At 40.9% G+C, this 23,376-nt stretch overlaps 1 protein-coding gene across 2 annotated transcripts; it reads left to right on the plus strand.

The window, feature by feature from the left end:
- Positions 1 to 3,588: 3,588 nt before the first annotated feature.
- On the plus strand, positions 3,589 to 8,037 carry LOC120104016 (BEL1-like homeodomain protein 2). 2 transcript variants are annotated; one of them, XM_039122497.1, is made up of 4 exons: positions 3,590 to 4,079; positions 4,338 to 5,592; positions 6,785 to 7,170; positions 7,893 to 8,037. In XM_039122497.1, the coding sequence occupies exons 2-4, from the start codon at positions 4,384 to 4,386 to the stop codon at positions 7,978 to 7,980; spliced, it is 1,683 nt and encodes a 560-aa protein (XP_038978425.1). In that variant the 5' UTR covers positions 3,590 to 4,079; positions 4,338 to 4,383; the 3' UTR covers positions 7,981 to 8,037. The 2 variants fall into 2 exon arrangements, with proteins under 2 accessions (XP_038978426.1, XP_038978425.1); XM_039122498.1 differs by having other exon boundaries at positions 3,589 to 5,592.
- Positions 8,038 to 23,376: the final 15,339 nt, after the last annotated feature.

A 23,376-nucleotide genomic window follows, 5' to 3' on the forward strand; every position in this document is an offset into this window, starting at 1 on the left:
TGATGTATTGATATATATTGTCCAGGTTCATTATGTGACAGATTATGTGATTGCTGCTCTGACAGGTAGTGTTGTTGTATGTATTGAAATAATCCTGACAGGTCACTATAGAAAAAGTGATCATTTTGTGCATGTATCATGCCAAATTTTTCAAGATTTATTGATGATTGATAGGTAGTAGGGTTCTACGCGGTGGCTGGTGGCCTTATGCCTACCCGCACCCTAGGACCGTCGCGGCGGCCCGCCGGGAACGGGGCGGGGGTCGTGGCAATGACATCAGAGTTCTATCAAATCTGTAATAGTACGTCCACTCTGTGATTCAATTTTTACAAATCTTGTGACTCCTCACAAGAATTATCCTAGCCAAGGTTTTGCTAAATTGAACACAAGGGCATTATCTCTTGTTACCAGAAGGGGTCAATTCCATCTTGACTCACACACCGACTTCACAAGTACTTGACAGTACCCAGTGACCTTCCGTCCTTGAATTAGAAATTCAGTTAGTCCGATACCAAAGTACAGTGAGTTGCTTACTAATCATCGTGGTGATCTTAGGTCTGAGAGACACATATACCCATATCCACTCGGAACATCTCTTGACAACAGAGCATTCCGGAATTGGTCACATTCAGTGAAATGTACTCCTACACTTCACCTGTGTGACATATTAGTGTCTCCACACTCCTAGGTTAAGAGGACAACCAACGTATATGTCACACAACGACCTAAACTCGATAATGTTGTTGTCCTATTAATAGCATATTATTTGGTCATAAATTGGTTTAAGGACTTACAGATAAATCCTCCTTTATCATAAAAGAATCCTAAGGACTTCATCATACTACAAGAGTTTATTTAAAGATGTAAAAAAAATGATGAATAATGCCAAAATAATATTTTATTAATTTGTCAATTCATTTACAAAATTAATCATCAACATGCTGACGATTGACTCTTACGGTACAATTTCCAAGACACCCCACCCTCGGCCCTTGTGGCTTCAACGACCGTGACATCCTCCTCCTCCTCCTCCAGCCGGACAACCCCGATTCCGTCCAGTCCCTCGACATCCACCTCCACTCTACTACTCCCATTACTTCTCCACCGCACTCCACCTCTCCCACTACTTCTCTACCCCCCTCTCTGACTGATGGCACCACCCCGACCCTGGCGGAGACGGGATCCGGCAGCTTTTCCTCAAGATCTCTCCCTTTGGCGACCTCCGCTGCCCTCCATTCGATGCCTACATCGCCATTCTCCCCTTCTTCACACCCTCGACTTCGCCGCGTAATCCGCTCAATAGTTGATGCCCTAGAGATGCTTCCAGTGGCGCTGGAGCTCCTCTTCGATGATTGTGTCCGATTCCTCGAGGTCATGCCATGGATCAAGGAGGAGGAGGGGTCCTCAACATGATCCCCTTCCTTCGCGAAGAAGAATCCCGAGATCTCCTAGCTAGGGTTTCTCCGAGGGCGCTGCCGAAGACTGGAATAGCATGTCAACTACTTGCGAGGAGATGTTACCCATCAACTTCAAATCTCATGAGCCGTAAACTCTCTTACCGATCTCATTTCATTTTGCCCTATTTTGAAGATATCTTATGTTTGAGTGAAAATTTCTACGATGGTGCGATGATTTCACGCCAAGATCAATTGGAGGAAGCACGGCAAGCTAGACATAATCAAAATCTAGCGAACTTCTCTTTCTCCTTATTGCTTGCTTCTCATCAAAATCTATGATGGCCCCCTCCCTCGCCTCTTTCTCTTCTTCTTCTCGCCTCTGGACGATCAAAAACCGCCCCAGAAAGCCGTCCTCAAGGCCTATAGGGTTAGAGTTTTTAAATAATTTTTTTTAAAAAAAATAGTTTATGACGCTTATAAATATTGGTACAGATTTTAAAAAACACCGAGATGGATTTTTTTTTTTTTTTTTTTTTTTTCTTTTTCGTCGTGATGATGCGACACTGGTGATAGCTTTCCGTAGCATATATACTGTGTCGCTGTTGATGGTTGTCCAACTCTTGTTGGCGGCGATGCAAATCTCACACCACATAAGATCCCGAGCCGATCTTAGCAACCCGCTGCGTTCAGCACCTCAAAAATATAGTCTCCATCCCTGAGGTAAAACCAGCCATCCTTTTCATGGGATGGCTGACGTGTCCGGTCACACACAGGCCTCGTGACGCAAAACAGACCTCCCAGTGAAGAGGGGGAGGGGTAGGAGGCCTACGAGAGGGAGGGTGACGTTCACGTGACGTCAGACCAAAAGGTGACACTCCGGAGAGCAGAGAGTGAGAAAGTTATGGTTGGCCTGTCACTCGTCAATCCGTTTTGCTGTTGAGATCTTACAAGCACGCAGTAGTCGCTCCTTCCTCTTTTTCTAGTGTAATTAATATGCAAGAACCAAAACCCCACGGAAGCTCGGGAAGTACCGAAAGTGGATATAACCTATAAAACAAACCAACCCCAAGATTAAGGGATGGTGCAAAACTTACGGGATCGACATAAAGGCTTCCTTACCTCGGCAGTTATACGTAACCATCTCCCCTTCCCACGTGACTAACCTGTCTTCTTCGTCACGTGCTGTGATCCACCCGCACAACTAACCACGCTTGCAGCTTCCATTAGATGTTCTCTATAACCATTGAGTTTAGTATAAGAGGTTTGCGCGTGATTAGGGAAGAAGCACTAATTGTACTGCCAGCTCATGTGACGTGCACCTAGTTGTTTTGTATCGGCTCTAATGATTGACACATATACTAAAACTTTAAGCAGCAAATTGCTAATCTCACTGTTCCATTAAATTATGGACAGCTGGTTAAAATTAAGGGTAGCATGTAACAACCTGGTCCACCGATGCCGCTATCATCTTCTTCGTTGACATTAAGCTAAAATAGCTCTAGATCCTTCGATGCCATAACAATTTGAACTATAACCATATTTCCATGGCGAGAGTTTAATTAAAATTAATGATTAATTAGATAACCATGGTAGATAACTTTTCACATCTAACCTTTAATTGGATCAAAAATGATTAATTAGGCTGACTGATGATTTTGAGGGACTACGAGGTCAGAATGATCAAGGTATGAGACCAGTCGGTGTGGTGTCGAAATCACAAATGGTCCAATAATTGATCAAGATGCTATTGGATCACCACTCTCTATGAAGAGCCGACAAAATCGAACGGTCCACAGGACCACCTAGCCGAACCGATACCAATCGGACGACGGCATTAGCTATCTTTAGCTCAAACGCGGAGACCCTTTCATGGTGATGGTTTGGGATTCACAACCTCATCATATCCTCTTTTAAGATGGGCCCCGTAATAGATAGGTAGGGGAATGGCGAGAACACCTTCACCTCCCCACCTCTTGCACACCTGCCGCTGGAGGCTTGGGGATTAACTAGGGGCGTTCCAAAGTCAACAAGCACACCAATGATAGAAGAGAAAACCAGGGTTTTTGCCCCTGGAATGACACAAGTAGGCCTGCATGTTTTGGTAGTTTTATTAAAAACTAGTGTGCGTTTCGCAAGAGAAAAGAGGAGCCATCCAACTTAGTTTTCATAAAGAAGTGGAGGGGTGGCCCTTATCTTTCGGAGGTGTATGAATGGGGGGCTCTAGAGATCATTTAGCATCTCCAGTGGGAGTCAAGTTGGAGGAAAAGAAAAGGGAGGTCTCCTCCTTTTGTTTTCGCCCTTTCTTTCTCTCTCTCTCTCTCTCTCTCTCTCTCTCTCTTAGTGCAGACATTTCTCTTGTCGCTGTTTTTACATAAGGAGGGGAATAATAAAATAATAAGGGGTACCATCCAAGGGGGAGGAGGAACAGCGACCTTCTTCTTTTGGTCTGTCTGATAGGCCTCCATTGTAATTTTCTTCCCCCTCTTGCTCTTCCCTTTCCGAAGGCGATTGTAGAAGAGGGGGAGCGGAGAAGGAAAGGGCTAAAAGAGAGAGACAGGGAGAGCGAGAGGAGGGAGACAAGGGAGACAAAGATGGAGGAGGTCTGGAAGAGGCCTTCAATCCCACAGGAAGACAGCGATGGCTTCAAAGTCTAGAGCCCTCTCGAACCAACAACACAAGGAAGTAGGCATCACCACCAGGAGGGAGGGAAAGATGAAAAAAAGAGATTACGCACACACCCACACACACACACACACACACACACAGAAGAACAAGAAGAAAAAGTCAATTACTTTAATCTTCCGATTCTTTAATTCGTCCTTTCCTTCGTTGCTCTTCAATATATTTATATATCATCTTGATTTCAGTTAAATTGTCTCTGAACTTGCGCCTAGATTTTTCCGGTCAATTGATTAATTGTTGCTTAATTGGTACGGGCAGCTAAATCCGAATTTTGGTCTGCCACGATGATGATTGGTACACCGGCATGGGAATAGCGACGCCGCCTTCTCAGCCCTCTTGCGCCTACCTCAGTCCTCCGAAGCCCGTCTCGCGACCACCCTTTTCTATGTCCCAAGGCTTCCACCAGGGCGTCTTCAGCTTCTCTGATGGCTTCGATCGGTCTGCCAGCCAAGAGCTGCAGCACCACGTCGCCCAGCAAAGCCGGCGGGAGAAGCTAAGAGTGCAAGGACTCGAGCCAGAAGAACATCCGCTTGTCCCCATAGAGGAGGAAGGCCAGGACTCCGTTATCTATGAGTCCGCCGCCGCCGCCGCCGCCGGGGCCAGCAACATGCTCTCCGAGATGTTCAGCTTCCCAACGATGCCTGCACCTGCCACTTGTGACCTGCTCTCGGGCCAGATTTCCACGAACTACCGCCAACCCCAGAGGCCCGGGCTGATGGCCGGCTTCTCAGGGGACTGGTACGGTGCCACCCGACAAGGGGTGGTGCTGGGCGGTACTAACTTGAGCTCGCTTGGTGACTCGACAGGGAAGCAGCACCACGATGGCAGCCAGCAGCGGCATCCGATGTTTGGGCTGAACGCCGACTCCACAGCAACGATGCAGCTGTTTCTAATGAATCCGACGCTGCCGCCACCGCTGCTGCTGCAGCAGCAGCAGCAAAGGTCTCCATCTCCACCACCACCAGCTCCCCCTCCCACTCACCGCCACCACCACCACCACCACCAAGCCTTCCAGTCCTTCGGCGAGGCATCATTCAGCGGGGGTGTGGTGGAGAGCCAGGGTCTATCATTATCGCTATCATCATCACTGCAGCAATTCGAGATGCCGAAAGCCGAGGAGCTGAGGATTCGAGATGGGGTGCTGTATAACTTCAACAATCAAGCACAACAGCAGTACCACCACTTACAAGGTCAGGCTCACGGCCAGCTGGTGCACATAGGGTACGGGACGATGGGAGCGGTAAATGTGCTCAGGAACTCCAGGTATGCGAGGGCGGTTCGGGAGCTCTTGGAAGAGTTCTGCAGCATTGGAAGGGGCCAATTGAAGGGGAGTAGGATAGGGAGAAATCGCGGCAGCTCTTCAAACCCTAACCCTAGCCATGGTGGTGGGGGAGGCGTTTCTAGCTCCGTCGCCGGGTCCTCTTCATCTTCTAAGGACCTCCCTCCTTTGTCTCCTGCTGATAGGTTTGAGCACCAGAGGAAGAAGGCCAAGCTCATCTCCATGCTTGATGAGGCATGTATTAAACTCTCTCTCTCTCTCTCTCTCTGTGTGTGTGTGTGTGTGTGTGTGTGTGTGTATGTCCTACTTTTTATCACTTGTGAAACAGGGATTTTTTTACTTTTACCGTTGCTCTCTCCCTTTCTCTCTCATCTAGAGCCCCACCTCCTATGGCTTGTCCTTTGTAAGTGCAACCAGGAGAGCCACAAGAATTCCAGTTGGTTGGCCGGATTTTTCTTCCTGAATGGAAAGAGAAGGCCAGCGGGCAAATGGAGTTGGCGTCCGAAGGTTTAAATGAGGTGGTTGATCTCAGATTTTTACAAATGAGATTTCTTTGGATTTATCTATAAGTAATGATATCAATACCAATAGGTGGGGTGGAATACTATTAGGGGTAGTTTCAATGAGGAAGTTGGCCTTTGCATTTGGGGAAATCGTCACCCGAAGGCCCACTCTAGTCGTCTTCTTCCATGCCCTATCACATATTGTAGCAAGGGTTGTTGTTTGGCTCCCACCTCCATAGGTCTATTGTTACCCTTCGTAGTACAACTGCAAAACCGAGCCAATACATTTCTATTTGAGTTGACCTACAGGGGTGGTCATATTTTTTACTGGCTCACCCACAACAGAAAGAGATACACCTATCTATACCTACTGGGCGTGCGAGGCTCTTCCACACAATCATTCTACTGGTGCGAAAAGCCTTCGGTTCCAGCATTGATTGGTTCCATTTCTGGCGCTTCCATCATGCTATCTTTCCATGTAAATATACCCTAAGATCTAACAGTTTCGACAATGTTGAGGTCATCCAGTTCTTTCCCACCTCCTCATATGTAATTTTCCTTCCTTCATGGAAACTCAGCGGCCGATGAAAATTGACAGGTTTCCAAACTGAGACGGCACCCACTTTCAGCCGAGGCAAGACGAATTTCCAGTTTTGTGGCTTTCATCAACTCTATGCCTTAATTAAGCATCTTAAATAAAAGAGCTCATAACTTTACAGTGGGTCTTCTTTTGATCTTTCTCTCTCTCTCTCTCTCTACTGGGTTTAGTTGATTAATGCAGTATATTTTTTGAGTTGTTGTGGATTTTATCAACTTGGGGTGGTTTCCAATGAAATATTTACTTGTAAAATTAAAAGAAGGTGAAGAGTTGATCTTAAGTACTAGAACGGTTTTGGTAACAAGATTGCTTCTCAATTCCCTAGGTCGACAGAAGATACAACAATTACTGTGACCAGATGCAGATGGTGGTGAACTCCTTCGACTCAGTCATGGGGTTTGGGGCTGCGTCACCATACACTGCACTTGCCCAGAAGGCCATGTCGCGCCATTTCCGGTGTCTCAAGGATGCAATTGCTGCACAATTGAAGCAGACATGCGAGCTCCTCGGCGAGAAGGAAGCTGGGAGCAGCTCAGGCCTGACCAAGGGGGAGACCCCAAGGCTTCGGTTGGTAGACCAAAGCCTACGGCAGCAAAAAGCTTTCCAGCAGATGGGCATGATGGAACAGGAGGCTTGGAGGCCTCAGCGCGGCCTACCGGAACGCTCAGTGAATGTTCTGAGAGCTTGGCTTTTTGAGCATTTTCTTCACCCGTATGTGTTCTCTCCTTTCTATCCACATCAGAATTTTCATATAATATGTATTTATAGTACTAGTTAACAGAACCTAGCTAGTTTCCTGTCCTCCACTTGGTTCATGAGTTAGAACTGATACTCTATACGGGACATGCTTCTTAATTATATATTTCTGTATCTAAACTTCTTTTATAACACACTACTGCCGATCGAGGTCTGTCAACAGTTTCAGGGCCTTTTTGTTCTTCCACTTTTTCTATTAGTATACATATTGTTTAGTTTCCTTTTAAGCGAAACAGTAGCAATGCAGTTGACACCATTCTTCCTCTCTCATCCACTCACCAACTTTAAATCTAAGTCGTTAACAGTGTGAAGAATTAGGTTTCGTCGGTTTAATTTCTTGGCTCTGATTTAACAATAATTGCTGCAAGCAGTAGTCCTTTCTGTAATCTGGGTTTACTTTTATCAGAAGACTCAGCAATGCATTGTCCTTAGGCATTGTCTTTACACCAAGACAGCGGGAAAAAGCTTCTTTCTTTCTTCCATCCTTCTGTATATGCATGGATTCCACAACAGCAAGAACTCCTAAGACAGCAATTATTAAGTCATTTTGTTCGCCATTTAATTTCATAAAAGCAGGCATAGATCTCTGGTTGTACATGATTGATGAATAGGGATGACCACTATGGATTTCTGGGCAGGCCGGATGTCATTTTCCTCACTTTGTCTTTTGTTCTCAGGTACCCAAGTGACGCAGATAAGCATCTGTTGGCAAGGCAGACAGGTTTATCAAGAAACCAGGTCTGTCCTCTTGTCCCTCAATTATAAAAGAGACACCAGCTTTTCGGAAACCCATGAATAATTGATGCCCAGAAAATAGTAATTCTCCTAGAAGGATTTTAATTATTCTTGTTATACTTTTCTCCCTTCACTTTCATTTGGATTCCGGTCTCTTTCTACACTTGAATGCTCAGTCAAAGCAATTCTTGGAACAGTATTGTAGCGAAACGTTTGTACTGCCCGCCGTGCTGTATGACTTCGGTGGATCGAACTTGAATAATTAGTTTTCTTTTCTTTTTGTCACTTCCCATTTTTCTCGATTTTCATTATTTCATCAACCACATCAAGAGTTCAAACATAGCCCGAATTCGAAGGACCAGTAATATTTCCCATTTTCCCGCCATATCATTCAGAGCCAATGCTAACATAAAGAAAAAAGAACAAGACAAACATTAGCATATTCTTTTCAACAAAAGGTCATATCGGTATCACTGAATTCTGAGGTCCGGTCTCTTACAAGTGGTCTTTTCAAATGCTCTTTTCCATCCTCTTACCCTCCCCCACCGCCAAACGAGGTCCAAGAAGCACTTCAGGCCAAGAAGAGGACAACGTATGCCTCCACCTCCCAACGATAGAACCAATAGCCGTTCAATTGGGCATCCTATACAAACAAAGCTTTCTACATTTCCATGCACGTCCTCTTCTTAACATTTGACATCACAGAGGAATAACTCCACACCCATTCCAGTCTCCAACTGGTTTATTAATGCCAGGGTCAGACTATGGAAGCCCATGGTGGAGGAGAATGTACCAACAAGAAGCCAAGGCGCAGACAGAAGAGATAAAGAGGAATGAAGCAAGCCACCAAGGAGCACTGTCACCAACAGAGCCACAACGGGAGCAGCAGACACAAGGCCAGAGACTGGACACCAATGTGCCATCCAAAAGCGAGCCCTCTCCGGCCCCGCCTCCCGCCAGCCCAGCACCACCACCACCGGTTTCGCTACGTCCTCCTCCGCGGAATACCCACCACCTGCGGGGGCCCATTCGTGCCAACGGCGGTGCCAGGCAGGTAGGTTGACGACACCCTCCTCGTCGGCATCGATGCACCGGAGCTCTGTGGGTCCGACGTGCATGTAGGTCCCACCAACGAAATCTACAGCTACGGGACCTCGTCGGCCGCCACGTTTGGGTCCTGCTGCGCCGATGAGGTTCGGGACTGCCGGTGATGTGTCGCTCACTCCTTGGGCTACGACATGCTGGGGGCAACGCACCGGAGAAGGGCCGGTTCTCGATTAGGGACTTCGGTGGTTGTTAGAGTGGGAGTAAAAGGTTGAAGAAGGAAATTAGAATCAAAGGAAACAGAACATCAAAGACAGATGAACTCTTCTCTTAACCATTTTAGCCTTTCTTTTGTTTCTTAGAGAAAATATATAGCAAAGACATAGAAATGTATGGTATAGATTGTTTTGCAGCAGACCGCTTTATTTTTTCTTGTCCTCTGTAAAATTACGAACACATGCATATCGGTATTGAGGGGGGGTTGGTTACAAGTACTAAGGATTAACCGAGTGATCACACGTCGATGTCTTCTTTTTTTTTTTTTTTTCCTTCGTGGATTTTATTGTGTTTCTAGCAATGTTTGGACAAATAGTCCCACAAGCTTTGGGGAAACTAGGGGCCGTGATTGAGTATTAATGCTACAAATGGTGGTTGATGGACGTGACGAAAATGCCAGGAGGATATGATTTCCTTGGTACTAAATGGCAAGGCAGTCAGCGAGGCCCGCTTCTTTTTTTTTTTTTCCAGGGAGGGTTGTAAATGGGTTGGCTTGGACCAGGACACGAGTGTTCACGATCCCATCCATTTTCTTCTAATATTGAATCTGGACTCAGCCTAGGTAAAAAAAGTAAAGTCAGATCGGATCGCATCCGTGATCTAAATTTGGGCCCAATAGATCTGGATTCAATACAAAAAAATTCGAATCTGGATTGGATCAAGAATTGGACCTGCAAACTACTGTAGATAATCGATGAAATCACCCAGGAATGCCTCCTTTTTTGGTTCTCCTCCTGAACTTGATTTGCCGAGGCTCCAGCCCCCAAATCTTTGCTCAACTTTATTCTCTACTTCTCGTTCGGATGTGGGCACTCCTCAACACCCTAAATCCCATTGAAACAACATGAAAAGCCATCAAATCCAATCTTTGAGAAGAAGAAGGATAGGAGGAAATAGAAATAATAAAGTATACGGTTCGACCTGCTGAATCTAGCAAGGGGAGTGACTAGTAATGCTTCTTCTTCCTCTGCCTGTCTGAGAAATCTAGGTCATCCTCGATCCATTCTCCTTCTTTCAACTACTCTCTCCCTCTCTCTCTCTCCATAGGAAACTCTTCCACTCCCACCCTCTAAGACTTCATATTAACGAGTTTTCCACGGTGGGTGAGAGCATGGATATAAATTTGAAACCCCTTAGGGAGAGGGAACTAGGATCGTCAGAATTATCAGCAAGAAAAACAAACAGATTCACCCCTTCAATTAATATAGTGCATGTTGGGTATACTGAGTTTGGGTCAGATCGGATCGAAAAATTGATTAGAAGATCCAAATTAGACTCAGATAACTATCGGTTCAAGTCAGGTTAGAATTAAATAAACTCCGACCCGATTTAGAATATGAATTAGGAGCAAATTGAAATCTAACCTGGACATATGGATTCTTAAATAGTATCGGAATCGAGTCTAAGCGGCCTAGATCGAGTCAAGTTATGGGTCAACCCAATCTAACTTTTGTGGCCCTGAGGATAGAAATGGGTTGTATCTTTCTAGTGAAAGAAGGATTCACCTTCCTTTGTGCAAATCCATTATTGGATCATCCCTAGTCACTTTCAGATCTATGCAGGTGGATGGATGATGGAGTTTGGAGTGCTTTGAGATATATGGAGTTTGAAGTGCTTTTGAGATTTGTGCAGCAGGTGATCCAATGGTAGATTCGCATGAAAGAAGGAGAATCATGATGCAGGAGCACTAACCCTAATCCCTTTGGGCGTGTGAGGATTGGGTCCTCTTGTTTGGGTGTGTTGAGTCATGAAAGATTGAGCCTATTTGTTGGGGCGTGTCAAGTCCCTTTTGAGTCTTTTTTGTTTGGGTATATGGACCCATTGGAGTTATGTTTTCAACGCTATAAATCACATTGAATCCATAGCATTGAGGAGTTCTTAATTGATTAAGAGTTTGCTGATTTGTTCCATGTGGTGTTTAGAGAAGATTCTAGTTAATTTGGACTCTCTTCCATGCACCATAAGTAGTCCTGATCCTATTAGGAGTCTAGTTTAAATTTAGTTGCATGAGTCAATTGTTTGAATTAAATTTAAAAGAGTCCTTATTGAGATAGGAGTTCTAGTTAGAGAAGAATTTCTTTTAAATTCTATATTGATAAGAGTCCATATTTGTCCCAACCTCTTACTTTAAATAGGGGGGTTAAAGAATAATTCAGATTACATTGTTTTGAGAATTTGTAAGTGATTTCTCTCTTTCTTGGTGCAACATCAAAAGGATTGAAGGGACTTAGTGAGATTCCAACCTCCTTTCACGTTCACCCTAAGATTAGTTGAGAGTGAGACTCTCTCATCTTGATCCTTTGTTATCTCCCCTTATCCAAATCCCACGCCACCAATCCTCTTTCTTTGTTCACGCCAAAGCCTCCTAGAGTCCTTCTCCCATTAGGATTTTTAAGATCCCTTCACATCCTTAAGCCCACATGCTCAAACCCAATTTGATTTGGGTCCCAAATCAAGCTCCACTTGCCCCACATTCAATCAGCCCAATTCTAAATTTCAACCGCCAACTCTTGAACCCAAGCGAACCACTTAGCCCATTTTTTCCATCATCTTTTCCTCCTCCCCCCCCCTAAGAATCCTGGTCGCCATTGATAGATGAAGAAAGAAAAAAAAAGAAAAGAAGTTTCAGCCATCATATACAAAAATCTAGCAACATCCATCTCCGACTGCGTCATTGGTATCAGAGCGAAGATCACCATGAATACTCAAAGCGGCCGCCCTTGCAACAACGAGAGGCAACGTGCTAAGATGATGGCGAAACTTTTTCATCAAATGGATGCCTTGAATCAAAAAATGGAAGCTGTCTGGTGCGCATTTTTTCTAAGCCAAACAACTTTGATGATATGGCACACATGAGCAATAAAAAAATTCAGAAGCGCCATTAGGAGACGTTCCCGATGCCGAGATTCATTCTCTTAGGGGTCTTCCACCCCAATGCCACCCAAGGGGCCCCGAGTACCACCTCCAATCAATCCTCACATTGGAATTAATTTTGGAAACCCATATTGCAGCAAAATCAGCGAAAATATGATGACTTTGACAATACATCGAACAGATACGTGTTGATGTTTCTGATTACAGCGAAAGCATGGATTGGAGAACCTTATAAGATTGGCTGACGTTTGTCGAAGATTACTTCGAGTGGTACAACATGACCAGCAAACGGAAGGTTCGATTTGGAAGATGAGCTGAAGGGACAAGCATATATTTGGTGGCACAGCATGGAGGAAAAGATTCTTCAACTTTGGCAACCTTCTATCACTGATTTGGAAGAGATGAAACTTCGTTTGAAGAAGAAGTTTCTTCTTCTTGACTATGAAGAGACCCTATTCGAAGATCTTTGAAGCATCGCTAAGGAAGTTCATCCGTAGAGGACTACACCGCCAGATTCCATGAACTGACGATCCACAGCAATGTTACGAAGACGGAGCAGCAATCCTTGGCTCGATACTAATTTGGGCTGAGGGAAGACATCCGAAGGGAGTTGGTGATGTCCGCATCTTCGGTTTGGAGGAGGCATATCAACTCACATTTCGCATGGAGGCTCATTGTTAGAAGTATGCCCTAGAAGCCAACGTGGCTGACGCTATTTGTAATCTGGGGCACAAATTTGTAATTTAACTCTTATTAATAATAAGATTGGGGCAATTTGTTTTTCATTCATGTTTGTATGTGTCCACGAATCGTCCAAGAAATTAATAGATGATGATACATATTCTCAAGGCGTTAAGAATTTGAGGCATATGTCATTAGGGATTAATTTTTAAATACTCCTGATCGATGGATCCATCACGAGGGATGGTGATCGATCCACTGAGATTAGTGCACAGATCACTTAGTCAGATGGACGAGTCTCGAGTCCACGGTGTAGAGACACTGGAGTGATTATGCAAGTACTTGTTATAGAACAAAGTACTGAGCGTGACCAAAGATAGTAGTCACATGAATGTCTATCCACTCGTCAGTGACTACTTATACTGCAGTTGTATGACTGGTCCTTTGACCTGCGATGCCTCAGCTATTAACTATGAGGTTGCTGTAGTTTGACGAGCATGTGACTTGGGCCCTAGCCATTCGGGTCCTTATAGTGCGGATTGGTTATAGTAGGTTCATTTTGGAATAGGTTGCATCTAGATGGGATCTATCGACCTTGATAGATTAGGAGTGATCCTATGTGATTTATGAGACTGAGTTCGATAAATTTCTAGCCAGATATTTTGGAAAAAGAGTTTTTCATATCTCGAACTGGAAGTCATATAAATTTAACATATGATGGACGATGGGTTTGACGAGATATCCATAACCTCCATCACGTCAAGATCCATGATAAAGGGACTGTATCATACGCTAACTGCACCTAAGGTTCTGACATTCCATTCTGCTGGGTTGCCACCATATACTGCTAGGTGTTACTAGTGGATTGTGAGACTCGAAGGCATTCACTTGGTGATCAGTGAACCTTGAGAGTAGAACTGAAATCGTTTCAGTCCACTGAAAGGAGTTTCAGTGATATTGAGATGGCGATCTCAATATGTCTCACTACCAGTCAGAATAGAACCTACGGGGCCATACCCATAGAGGATTAATTAGTGAGACTATCATAATTGTGATTTGAATCATAATAGAATCAATCATCAATATGATTTGATGATTGAATTAACCTACTAAGTGTTAGTAAGTTAATGGAAGAAAAATTAAGTAGAATTGATTGCAATTGGATTGCAATTGGGCTGATTTAATGAGCCAAATCAAATTGGATTCGACCCAAATTGATTTGGGTTCACGATTGGTCAAATTGATTAAATCAAGATTTGGCGGATTTTAAATACCACATGTCGTCGTAGGATGAATATGAGTTAAGTCATGTTCACACTATGCGGACTTTAAAGTCTACATGGCGTCGTAGGATGCATGCTCCCAAATCAATAATTCTCCTAATGAGATTAGGAATCCTATGTGATTAGAAAATTAATCAATTGATTAAGTAGACACATGTCATGCATCTATGAGCACAAGGATTGGACATTTGGCATTATCCAAGGGTGGGTTATAGTCCCATACTCCTAATAAGATTAGGAGAGGCCCTAAACCAATCTATAAAAGGGTAGCAAAGGAGACATTATGAATCAATTCTCTCCTCTTCCTCTCCACACCTCCTCTTCTTTCTTTCTCCTTCTCCACGGCAGCAAGAGTCTTCATCCTCTTCTTCCACGGTGGCAAGGCAAGGAAGATCCACGTGCGAGGTTCCTCCTTCCTCTTCCTCCATCGCGAGCAAGGTTGAAGAAGAAAGTTCTTCATAAAGGAGGAATTGCAATTCTTATTCCAACTTATGATAGTATGAGAAGTCTTCGTAAGGAGCTAGCACTCCGATTAGACCCATTCTCAGATGATTAGATCCTCGTGTGGATACCTATAGAGTCGGATATTGTGCGGCTCAACAGGACCCTAAATAGATCATCAGGCTGCGGTGTTCTACACCTGCAGAATTTTTAAAGATGAGATCTTCAAATCTAATAACTTCTAATTTTGTTCAGTTTTATAAATCTAATCAACCCTCCTCAGATCCTAATCTCCCCTTCCTAGTGGTTCAAAGATCTTCTGAATTGGATCCAGAAAAATTTTTGAATTCTACGATCTGAGGCACGTTCATATGATGAACGATGTCCTATTCGAATTTCGCTGCGAACGTCGCATCGAATGGGGTGTAACTCAGCAGTGGTATCAGAGTCAAGGTTCTAGGAAGCATGATTAGGACTTAAGGATTGATTACCATATTTTAAATCTAATTTTTAAAGAAATTATGCTTGCTAGATTTTCTGCGTGCTAAAATTTCAGGTTGCTGCAATTTTCAGCATACAGATTTTTATTTGCTATGATCTTGTAAATTATTTTAGAATTGTAATTAGATTACAATGTTTTAAATCAAGTAATGCATGATCTGAAATCCAGAGAATAGCATAATAGCTTTAAAGTTTCAGATCTGAAAATATACAAAAGATGCATGTGGTAATGTTCATACTTGTTTAAGGTTATGTTTAAAACAATGTATGCATGAGATGTATGTATTAGTTAAACAAAATTTTTTTGCATGAGATGTAAATAAAATCCTTAAATAATAGGACATTTACATAAGATGTAAACTAAAATAATTATGTCATTTATATAAGATGTAATCACATAATATATGAAAGGGTTTCATAATTACATAGGATGTAAACCTGAACCAATGTGACATTTACATAAAATATTAATCGAATGACATATGGTATGGGGTAGTTGGTTACATTAGATGTAAGTTCCAAGAGATCTAAAACCTTTCTAAATCAATCGAGAGTGAACGATACATTGAACTAGCCATATCTGATTAATTGATCTAATTGGTGTCTAGGCAAGCTCAAAGGTGGTTACCTAATTAGGACCTTACTTTCTGAGTAAGAGGAGCCTCCCACCTACTTACCTGGCCAATTTATCGATTACCTCCTATGAAAAGCTCAAAGTTGGAATTACTAAGATCCGATTACCTAATATTAAGTCGATTGGTCTTCCACCGTAGTAGAGTTGCTAAAATCTTTTCGGTGTTGATTAGTCTTGGCTGGATACAGTGGGCTAGTTGCATCAGAGGATTGGACCTCTCTATTAACATGAGATATTGTGGGGTAAAGGTGGGGTTAGGCTCCAATAACTGTTAGGTGAGGACCCAATCATGGCTTTATTTTCGCGGGATATACGGTGGGTCTGACTTAACCAAAGAACGGGTCCAATAACTGTTAGGTGAGGTCCTTATAACTTGGAGACTAGGTTAGCTCAATATGCTTATGAAGCATTATACAAGAGTTATACACTCATCGTCTATGTGTCTTCAATAACTGTTAGATAAGGTGACATGTAGATTGGTGGGACTGCACACCCCACTCGAAACCCTAAGTCGCAGGTTTCCGTATCATTATAGGGAAGTGTGAGAGATCCGAAAAATAGTGGGAGGATTTGATCCAATTTTGTTTAAAAAGTTTCTAAAACAAATTAATGTCAAATATAAATTTCTAATTAGAATCTTTACTCTCTGCAGATGTCAATGGCTTCCAACCCGATAGTTCGAATTCTAGATAACAATAGGTTGACCGGACCAAACTATAAAGATTGGCTCCGTAACTTGAAGATTGTCTTGAGTTGTGAAAAGATAGCTTATGTTTTTGACCATGAACTTCCGGTGTTACCAACCGTGCAATCAATGAACAGCGTGAGACGCATGCAAAATGGTTGGATGACAACAATAAAGTTAGGTGCTACATTTTGGCATCCATGTCCAACGAATTGCAATGCCAGTGTTGCCCAAGGTGACAACCCAAGAGGGGGGGTGAATTGGGTTTTCTAAAAATTATGTTTCCTAATTTTTACTTTGAATTGAATGCAGCGGGATGATAAGATGCTACTTACTTAAGCTCTAGGCAATTACAAGTAAAGCAGTGGAAAATTAAGCTAGAGCAATTGTACTATGGCTAGAGGGTGCAATTGATCTAAAATTAACTTATAGTTGTATGATCAATTTTAATCTATGCGAATGGTAAGAATGGAGTGGAAGCTAAGCAAGTTCTAAACAATCACTTATAAATCAATAGGAAACAAAGCTAGAGATATTACACAATCAAGTATGAATGTAAGGCATGGAACACAAGAGATAAAGCATCACAAACACAAAGATATATAGTGGTTCGGTACACCCCAGCACCTACATCCACTCCCCAAGACCTCTTGAGAATTTTACTATAATCCCTCAGATTACAGCCGGTTCTTTTACAAGCTCACAACCTAACTTGTTGTTTTCACGAGATCACAACGAACTCGGTCGGTTTTCACAGGCTCACCGACTAGAACCAATCCGATTGTTTTTACGGGATCACAATCAACCCAGTTGGTTTTCTCCGGTTCACCAACCACAACCTTACACCGTTGGTTTTTCCTTTGGCTCACCAACAAACCTTAACCCTTGATTCAATCCCTTGATTGAATCAAGTTACAAGATATTAGAACAAGAGTTTAAAACAAATCAAAGCTTCTTAAACAAGCAATATAACAATGTAAACAAATAGAGTAAAGAGAAGCTCTCAAACAAGTTTTGTAGATGAGGAACTCGGCTTCTTCTTTACTTGACCCTCTTCTGATTTCGCACGAGGTAGAGGATTATTGAGGCAGTACACAGTTGGAGAGGAAGCTTTGGGATTCACTCGGATGCTCTTCTTCTCTCACTTTTGCTTTGAATGGCCCTTTTGTGCTTTTGGGAGGTTTCTCTTGAAATCTCTTTGAAATCTTTCCTATGTGTTCTCTCCCACTTCCTTAACTTCTCCCCTAGCTCTCCCTTGATTTTATAGCTTTGGATGGCGTGGGAACAAAGATCTAGCCGTTAGAGACAAAAATAGAGCCGTTGGAGTTGAGAAAAAACTAGTCGTTATGCCTCACAGCATTCGAGTCGACTCGGCTGAAGTAGGAGTCGACTCTGAATAAGAGTCTGCCGGCACTGTAGCTGGGAGTCGACTCGAGCACTGTAGCGCTGAAGTTTGAGTCGACTCGAGCACTGTAGCGCTGAAAATCAACTCTCTGTCTTTTTGTCTATTCTCAGTCGGAGTCGACTCGAGCACTGTTCCTTGAAACTCTAGAGTGCCAGAGTCGACTCTGAACTTCCAGGAGTCGACTCAGGACTATTCTTTTAATCTTTCTTTGAATTTGCTCCTCCAACTTGAACCCTTTGAACTTAAAACTTGGGCCAATGAAGTATAACTTTCTTTCAACTTTTGAGAGCTTTTGAGGCCTTCTTGTATTTTTCCAACTTGCTATGTTCCTTGCAAAACAAATTATCTTTCTTCTTGCAACGCAAACATTAGTAATTATACTTCAAGATTTTGTGATCATCAAAATCAATCTTTAACTCAATCTTTGGGTCATCAGTCTCCCCTTTTTGATGATGACAAAACTTGGAGTATGTGCAATATAAAATATATTGTGTTCTAGAACTAATGCATAGCTAAGTTGTATGAAGTAGAAACATATATCTTTAAAATATACTTTACGATAATGCTTTAGATTTAATCAACTTAATATAGTCAACACATAAAGCATTATGAGCATATACTCAGATATTTCTCCCCCTTTTTGACAACATCAAAAAGGTTGCAAGATAATGAAACATTAAGCGCAAAGATAATGATACTCAAATATTTCTTTTCCTTATTGTACTCTGATTTTCAGTTAATGCATGTCAAATTATTGCAAAAATATGAATCATATAACTCAAGACAATAATGTCAGAATAAGATTAATTAGCATAGATCAGAGCCAATTAAGATGATTTCAGAGCAAATTATAATGAGAGCACATCGAATGTGATTCCAAAGATAGTTTTCAAATCAAGTGTAGGTGGAACCTTTTTCAAGTTAATTCAAGGAGTATCAAGACTGATATTCAAAGAAGGCATGAATGGAAATCTAACCCCTTTTAAAGACTTTCTTTTACTCCGTTAAAGAGAAACACATTTTGATACATATAAAAATGAATTGGCACAAAATTGAAGCTCTAAAGAGCAAGCCAATAAGAACTCTTTAGTGAATTTCAAAATAGATTTTCTAATAGAGACAGATGGAATTCGTTTTCAAATAATTTTCAAGACAGCTGATTTTCTGATTTTAAAATCTATAAATCTATCATATGTAGCAGCTACTTTTAAATTTGTGTTCACAAGAGATACTCAAGAAAATTCAACACATTATTCTTCCCCTTTTTCATTAAACTAGAGGCTCTTAAAATCAACTGTTTGAATTGCAATTTGGTTCATGATTGATGCATAAGATATATTAACCAAATAGCAAGCCTCAAGGTGTATAACAGAGATTTTCAGATTTAAATTTCAGATATTTATAATACATATTGGAGAGTATTAGGATCACTTCTCATTTAGTATTCTTTCTCTCGCCTTTAGTTATGATTTATGCAATTAAGTTCCAGATGATCCCTTTCTCTGAAATTTTCTTTCTCCCCCTTAATTGATCATCCTATTTAAGAGTTTAGAATTTGAAGATAATTTTCAATAAAATATTCAAATTGTTAATCTTGAAAATATGTTTTCTACAAATTTCAGCATATTTTCAACTTAACCCATTGAGAGCATATTTGCAAGTATCAAATCATATTCATTTGAGATAATAAACGCTCTAGAATTAAACTCAAAGTATAGGCTATATATAATTAAGACAAGTAATGGCAACACAAGGAGGTTCATCAAAATCAATTCATAAAATATTCAAGGTAAGCATCATATGATTGTGACTTTTGAATAAGATGCAAAATCTAGAGAGATTGATATGTCTAAAGCTCCCCCTCAAAAGATGCATTCTTCTTTAATCATTCTTTTCTTTTTGTTGAATTTTAGATGTTAATGATAAGCGTGAATAAAACTAAATTCTATGATATTAAGAATGTAAAGTGATCTAGAGTTTTTCAAAATTTATAGCAATCACTCTTTTTCATCTTTCAAGAACAAGTTATGCTTTCTCTTAATCTTTGAGAAAATGTACTGAAATATTAATAAAAAATAATTCATTTGAAGCTCAATTTCTTTCAAAAACAATTACATTTTCTTTCTTTTAAGAGTCATTTGAGTGAGTTAAAATATTTCTAGCTTTAGGAGCATTCACTTTCTTTTAAAAATAGCTTTTTCTTTTAGTGATGGAAGCAACAATCATGCAGAAAGGGATATAGAAGATCATTCAAGTAATGTTTATAGGATTTAATTTCTTACTCATAGATTCACAACAATGTATACATGAAACATAATAAATCTTTTTAATATCAAAATAAAATCATATATTTAGAAATATTTGTTCGCAATCAAGATCATTGAAAAATACATCATTTAGACTAATTTTAGTACACTTTAAAGATAAAAATGATATGTTTCAGATGCGTATCGGAGCAATCAACCAAGGCATCAAATTAATTCTATTTTTCTAAGTTAAAATTTTCATTTAGGAATTATATTGAGTTATTCTCTGAATGATGCGATCATTGAAGCATATAACTAAGGTTACAAGGATGTAACGATATAAGCATTTTTAAATTAAGTTAAAACTTTTATACAAAATCGGATTCTGAACTTCATAAAGATTTTCAAGGAGGCTTCCAAAGTTATAATTTGAGATATGTATCTTCCACATTGTAGCTCATCTTAAATCATTACGATTGAAAACACATATTTCAAACATATAAGAGTATATTAGAATATTTGTATTTAATATTGAGTTTTGGTACGAATTAGAACATTATGTACAAAAAGTTAGGCAAGTTGAAATAAAACAAAATCAATTCAGTTTGCCTAAATAGAGATATCCTTCTCTTCTCCTTTTTACAAATTTATTCAACTTTCAATTTCAAAGATGAGTGTAAACGACAAATCTGAAATTTCTTTTCAATAATACCATAAAATAATTTTATGTAATATTTCAAACATTCAATCAAATTATCAAAGCATGGAGCATTACAAAATATTGAGAACCCATAATTTAAAACATCATGCCACATGCAAAATATATTATGTGTTAAGTCATGCATTAAAATATTAAGAATAAGCATGTCAAGGATCAAAATCAATTCTTTTCAAATAAACTCCCCCTATTTAAATACAATCTTGCACTGATTTCATCCTTAAGGTGTGTTTCCAAGTGATTAAAACTTGACTTGATTCTTCTTATATACTTTCATTTACTTTATCATTCATTTTCTCATTTTTGAATTTCTTTTCTTAACCAATTAACGAACATTTTGATATTATTTTTCGTTTTTACTTTCTTATGCTCTATACTCTATTTGCTCCCTATCCGGTGGAGTTGGAAGGGGCACGAGGTACTACCACTAGCCTCCTCTTGTGACGTCCCTAATATACCCTACACCGAATAGTTGGGTCAAATAGTGCCGGGTACTACCACTAGCCTCCCATTGGCACCATCCCTATGATGAGCAATATAGAAAGGTTAAAATGTTCACTTCAAACTCTCCCTGTTTAAGTGTAATTAATTATGGATTTTACACCTTCCAAAAGAATGCTCACACAAGTCTCACAAATGCGCCGAATATATTATGCTTGTTTTGCTTTTCCTTAAGATTGGAGTATTTGCCTTCACTTAGATTTTACTTTTCTTGAATAATGTTCATTTTCTTTTCTTTATCTCTCTCTCTTTTTGTTATTCTCAAGTAATTTACATGAAAGAGCAGAATAAAGAAATAATCTTATGTATCATATAATGTATATCAGCAAACAACATTTTCATTATGTTCAAGGATTCATAGCTTCTCACAAGTTATTTTAAATCAAAATTTTAAGCATAAACTTGTGTATTTCATGGTTATGACATACGTAAAAATATATTTTAGTTTAGGCAAACCATGAAACAATTTCTAAAAGCATAAGTCAATCATGTTGGGAACCCGCCCATGCCGCTGATATTTCAAAAAAATTCAGATGGCAGCGAAATCGGCATGAGCGGGATCGACGTTCATCGCATGAACGTTGTTTCATGAACCGTTCGTAGTTAGATAAGGATTAAAAATTTTTAAAATCTTTAGAAGATCAGATCTTCACCTTGTGCGGATAGATGATCACCGCAAACTGAAGTTCGTGGTCTAGGATGAAGGTTCGCTTGAAGCTGTTCAAGTGTCCGGCCTCTACGGGTATCCACACGAAGCAGTGATCCGATCAAAGCTCTCTAGTCTTCCCGGGGTGCTAGCTCCCTTGCAAAGACTTCTTTTGATGGCTGATTTCCTCTCTTTCAATCAACCCTTGATTGTGCTTGAGAGGAGGAAGAAGAAGGATGAAGAAGAGGAAGAAGAAGAATCCCCACGCAGCCTTCTTTTCTTCCCTGCGTTGGAACCAAGGAAGGAGGCCAAGGAGAGGTGCACGCCTCTTCTTCTTTTCCCCTTGCTGATGGCGGCTGAACCAAGGAAGGGAGAGGGGTGGCCACGGCTTGGAGGAGGAGAAGATCTCATCTAGGGCGCCGGCCCCCTTTGCCCCTTTTTATAACCATCTAGGGCTCCTACAATCTAGGAGCCCTAGAGTAATTACCTTTCTCTTCTCCCTTCTCCACATGGAAAAGGGAGGGGCATATTCCTCTCCTCATGGTAAACCCTAATCCACATTAAGTAGGGTTTGAAATGCCCTAATGTGGTCAAGCCCTAATCCAATTAGGCTTAGCCCAAGGGTGAACCAATTAGGATCCAATCTAGGTAAGTCCTAATTCAATTAGAACTTAAATCAATTTTGACTCAATTGAACTCTTCAATCCTAATCCAATTAGGAGTCTTATTGATTCATTAGATAATTAATTGTGACTTAAGAAACCCTAATCCAAATTAGGACATATTTAATTTTAGTCCTAATCTAATTAGGACTCTTATTTGAATCCGAAGTCCTAATCCGATTAGGACTCTAGGAATCCTACTCCAAGTAGGAATCCAATTTTGATTCAAAACTCCTAATCTCATTAGGATTGCAGGAGTCCTATTCCAAGTAGGAATCCCAGTTCTACTCCAACTAGGATTTCCAGTCCTAATCCAATTAGGACTCTAGAAATCCTACTCGAAGTAGGACTCTTGTTTCAAGTCCAATTAATTAATTCCCTTTCCTTCTTCAACTTCTTATCAATCGAATTGATTACTCGTGATTCATAATCACTTTTCAACCATCGGATCGGTCAATACTTCTAGTGTGTGTGACCCCATAGGTTCTATTCTGACTGGTAGTGAGATATATTGTGATCTCTATCACTATATCATTGAAAACTCCTTTCAATGGGTTGGAACGATTCCAACTCAACTCATTAGGGTTTATCGATCATCGAGATAATCCCTGTGAGTCCCACCATCCATCAGTGACACCTAGCAGCATGTAGTGGCTACCCAGCAGAATGGAATGATGAACCTCTAGGTGCAGTTAACGTGTGATACAGTCCTACTATCGTGGATCCCTACAGGATGGAGGTCATGGACAACTCGTCAAACCCCATCGTCTGTCATATGTCAAGATTTATTCGACTCGAGTTTGATAGTGGAAAACTCTTTCTCCACTTA

This window comes from Phoenix dactylifera, unplaced genomic scaffold, assembly GCF_009389715.1.
Source record: "Phoenix dactylifera cultivar Barhee BC4 unplaced genomic scaffold, palm_55x_up_171113_PBpolish2nd_filt_p 001549F, whole genome shotgun sequence".
In the NCBI taxonomy this organism is placed as follows: Eukaryota; Viridiplantae; Streptophyta; class Magnoliopsida; order Arecales; family Arecaceae; genus Phoenix; species Phoenix dactylifera.

What these genes read in the sequence shown, in the direction of transcription:
- LOC120104016 (XM_039122498.1), top strand. Translation starts at nt 4,384, where the DNA reads ATGGGAATAGCGACGCCGCCTTCTCAGCCCTCTTGCGCCTACCTCAGT. An exon ending in TCATCTCCATGCTTGATGAG is followed by an intron (nt 5,593 to 6,784) that starts GCATGTATTAAA and finishes TCAATTCCCTAG; the next exon opens with GTCGACAGAAGATACAACAA. An exon ending in TTTGAGCATTTTCTTCACCC is followed by an intron (nt 7,171 to 7,892) that starts GTATGTGTTCTC and finishes TTTTGTTCTCAG; the next exon opens with GTACCCAAGTGACGCAGATA.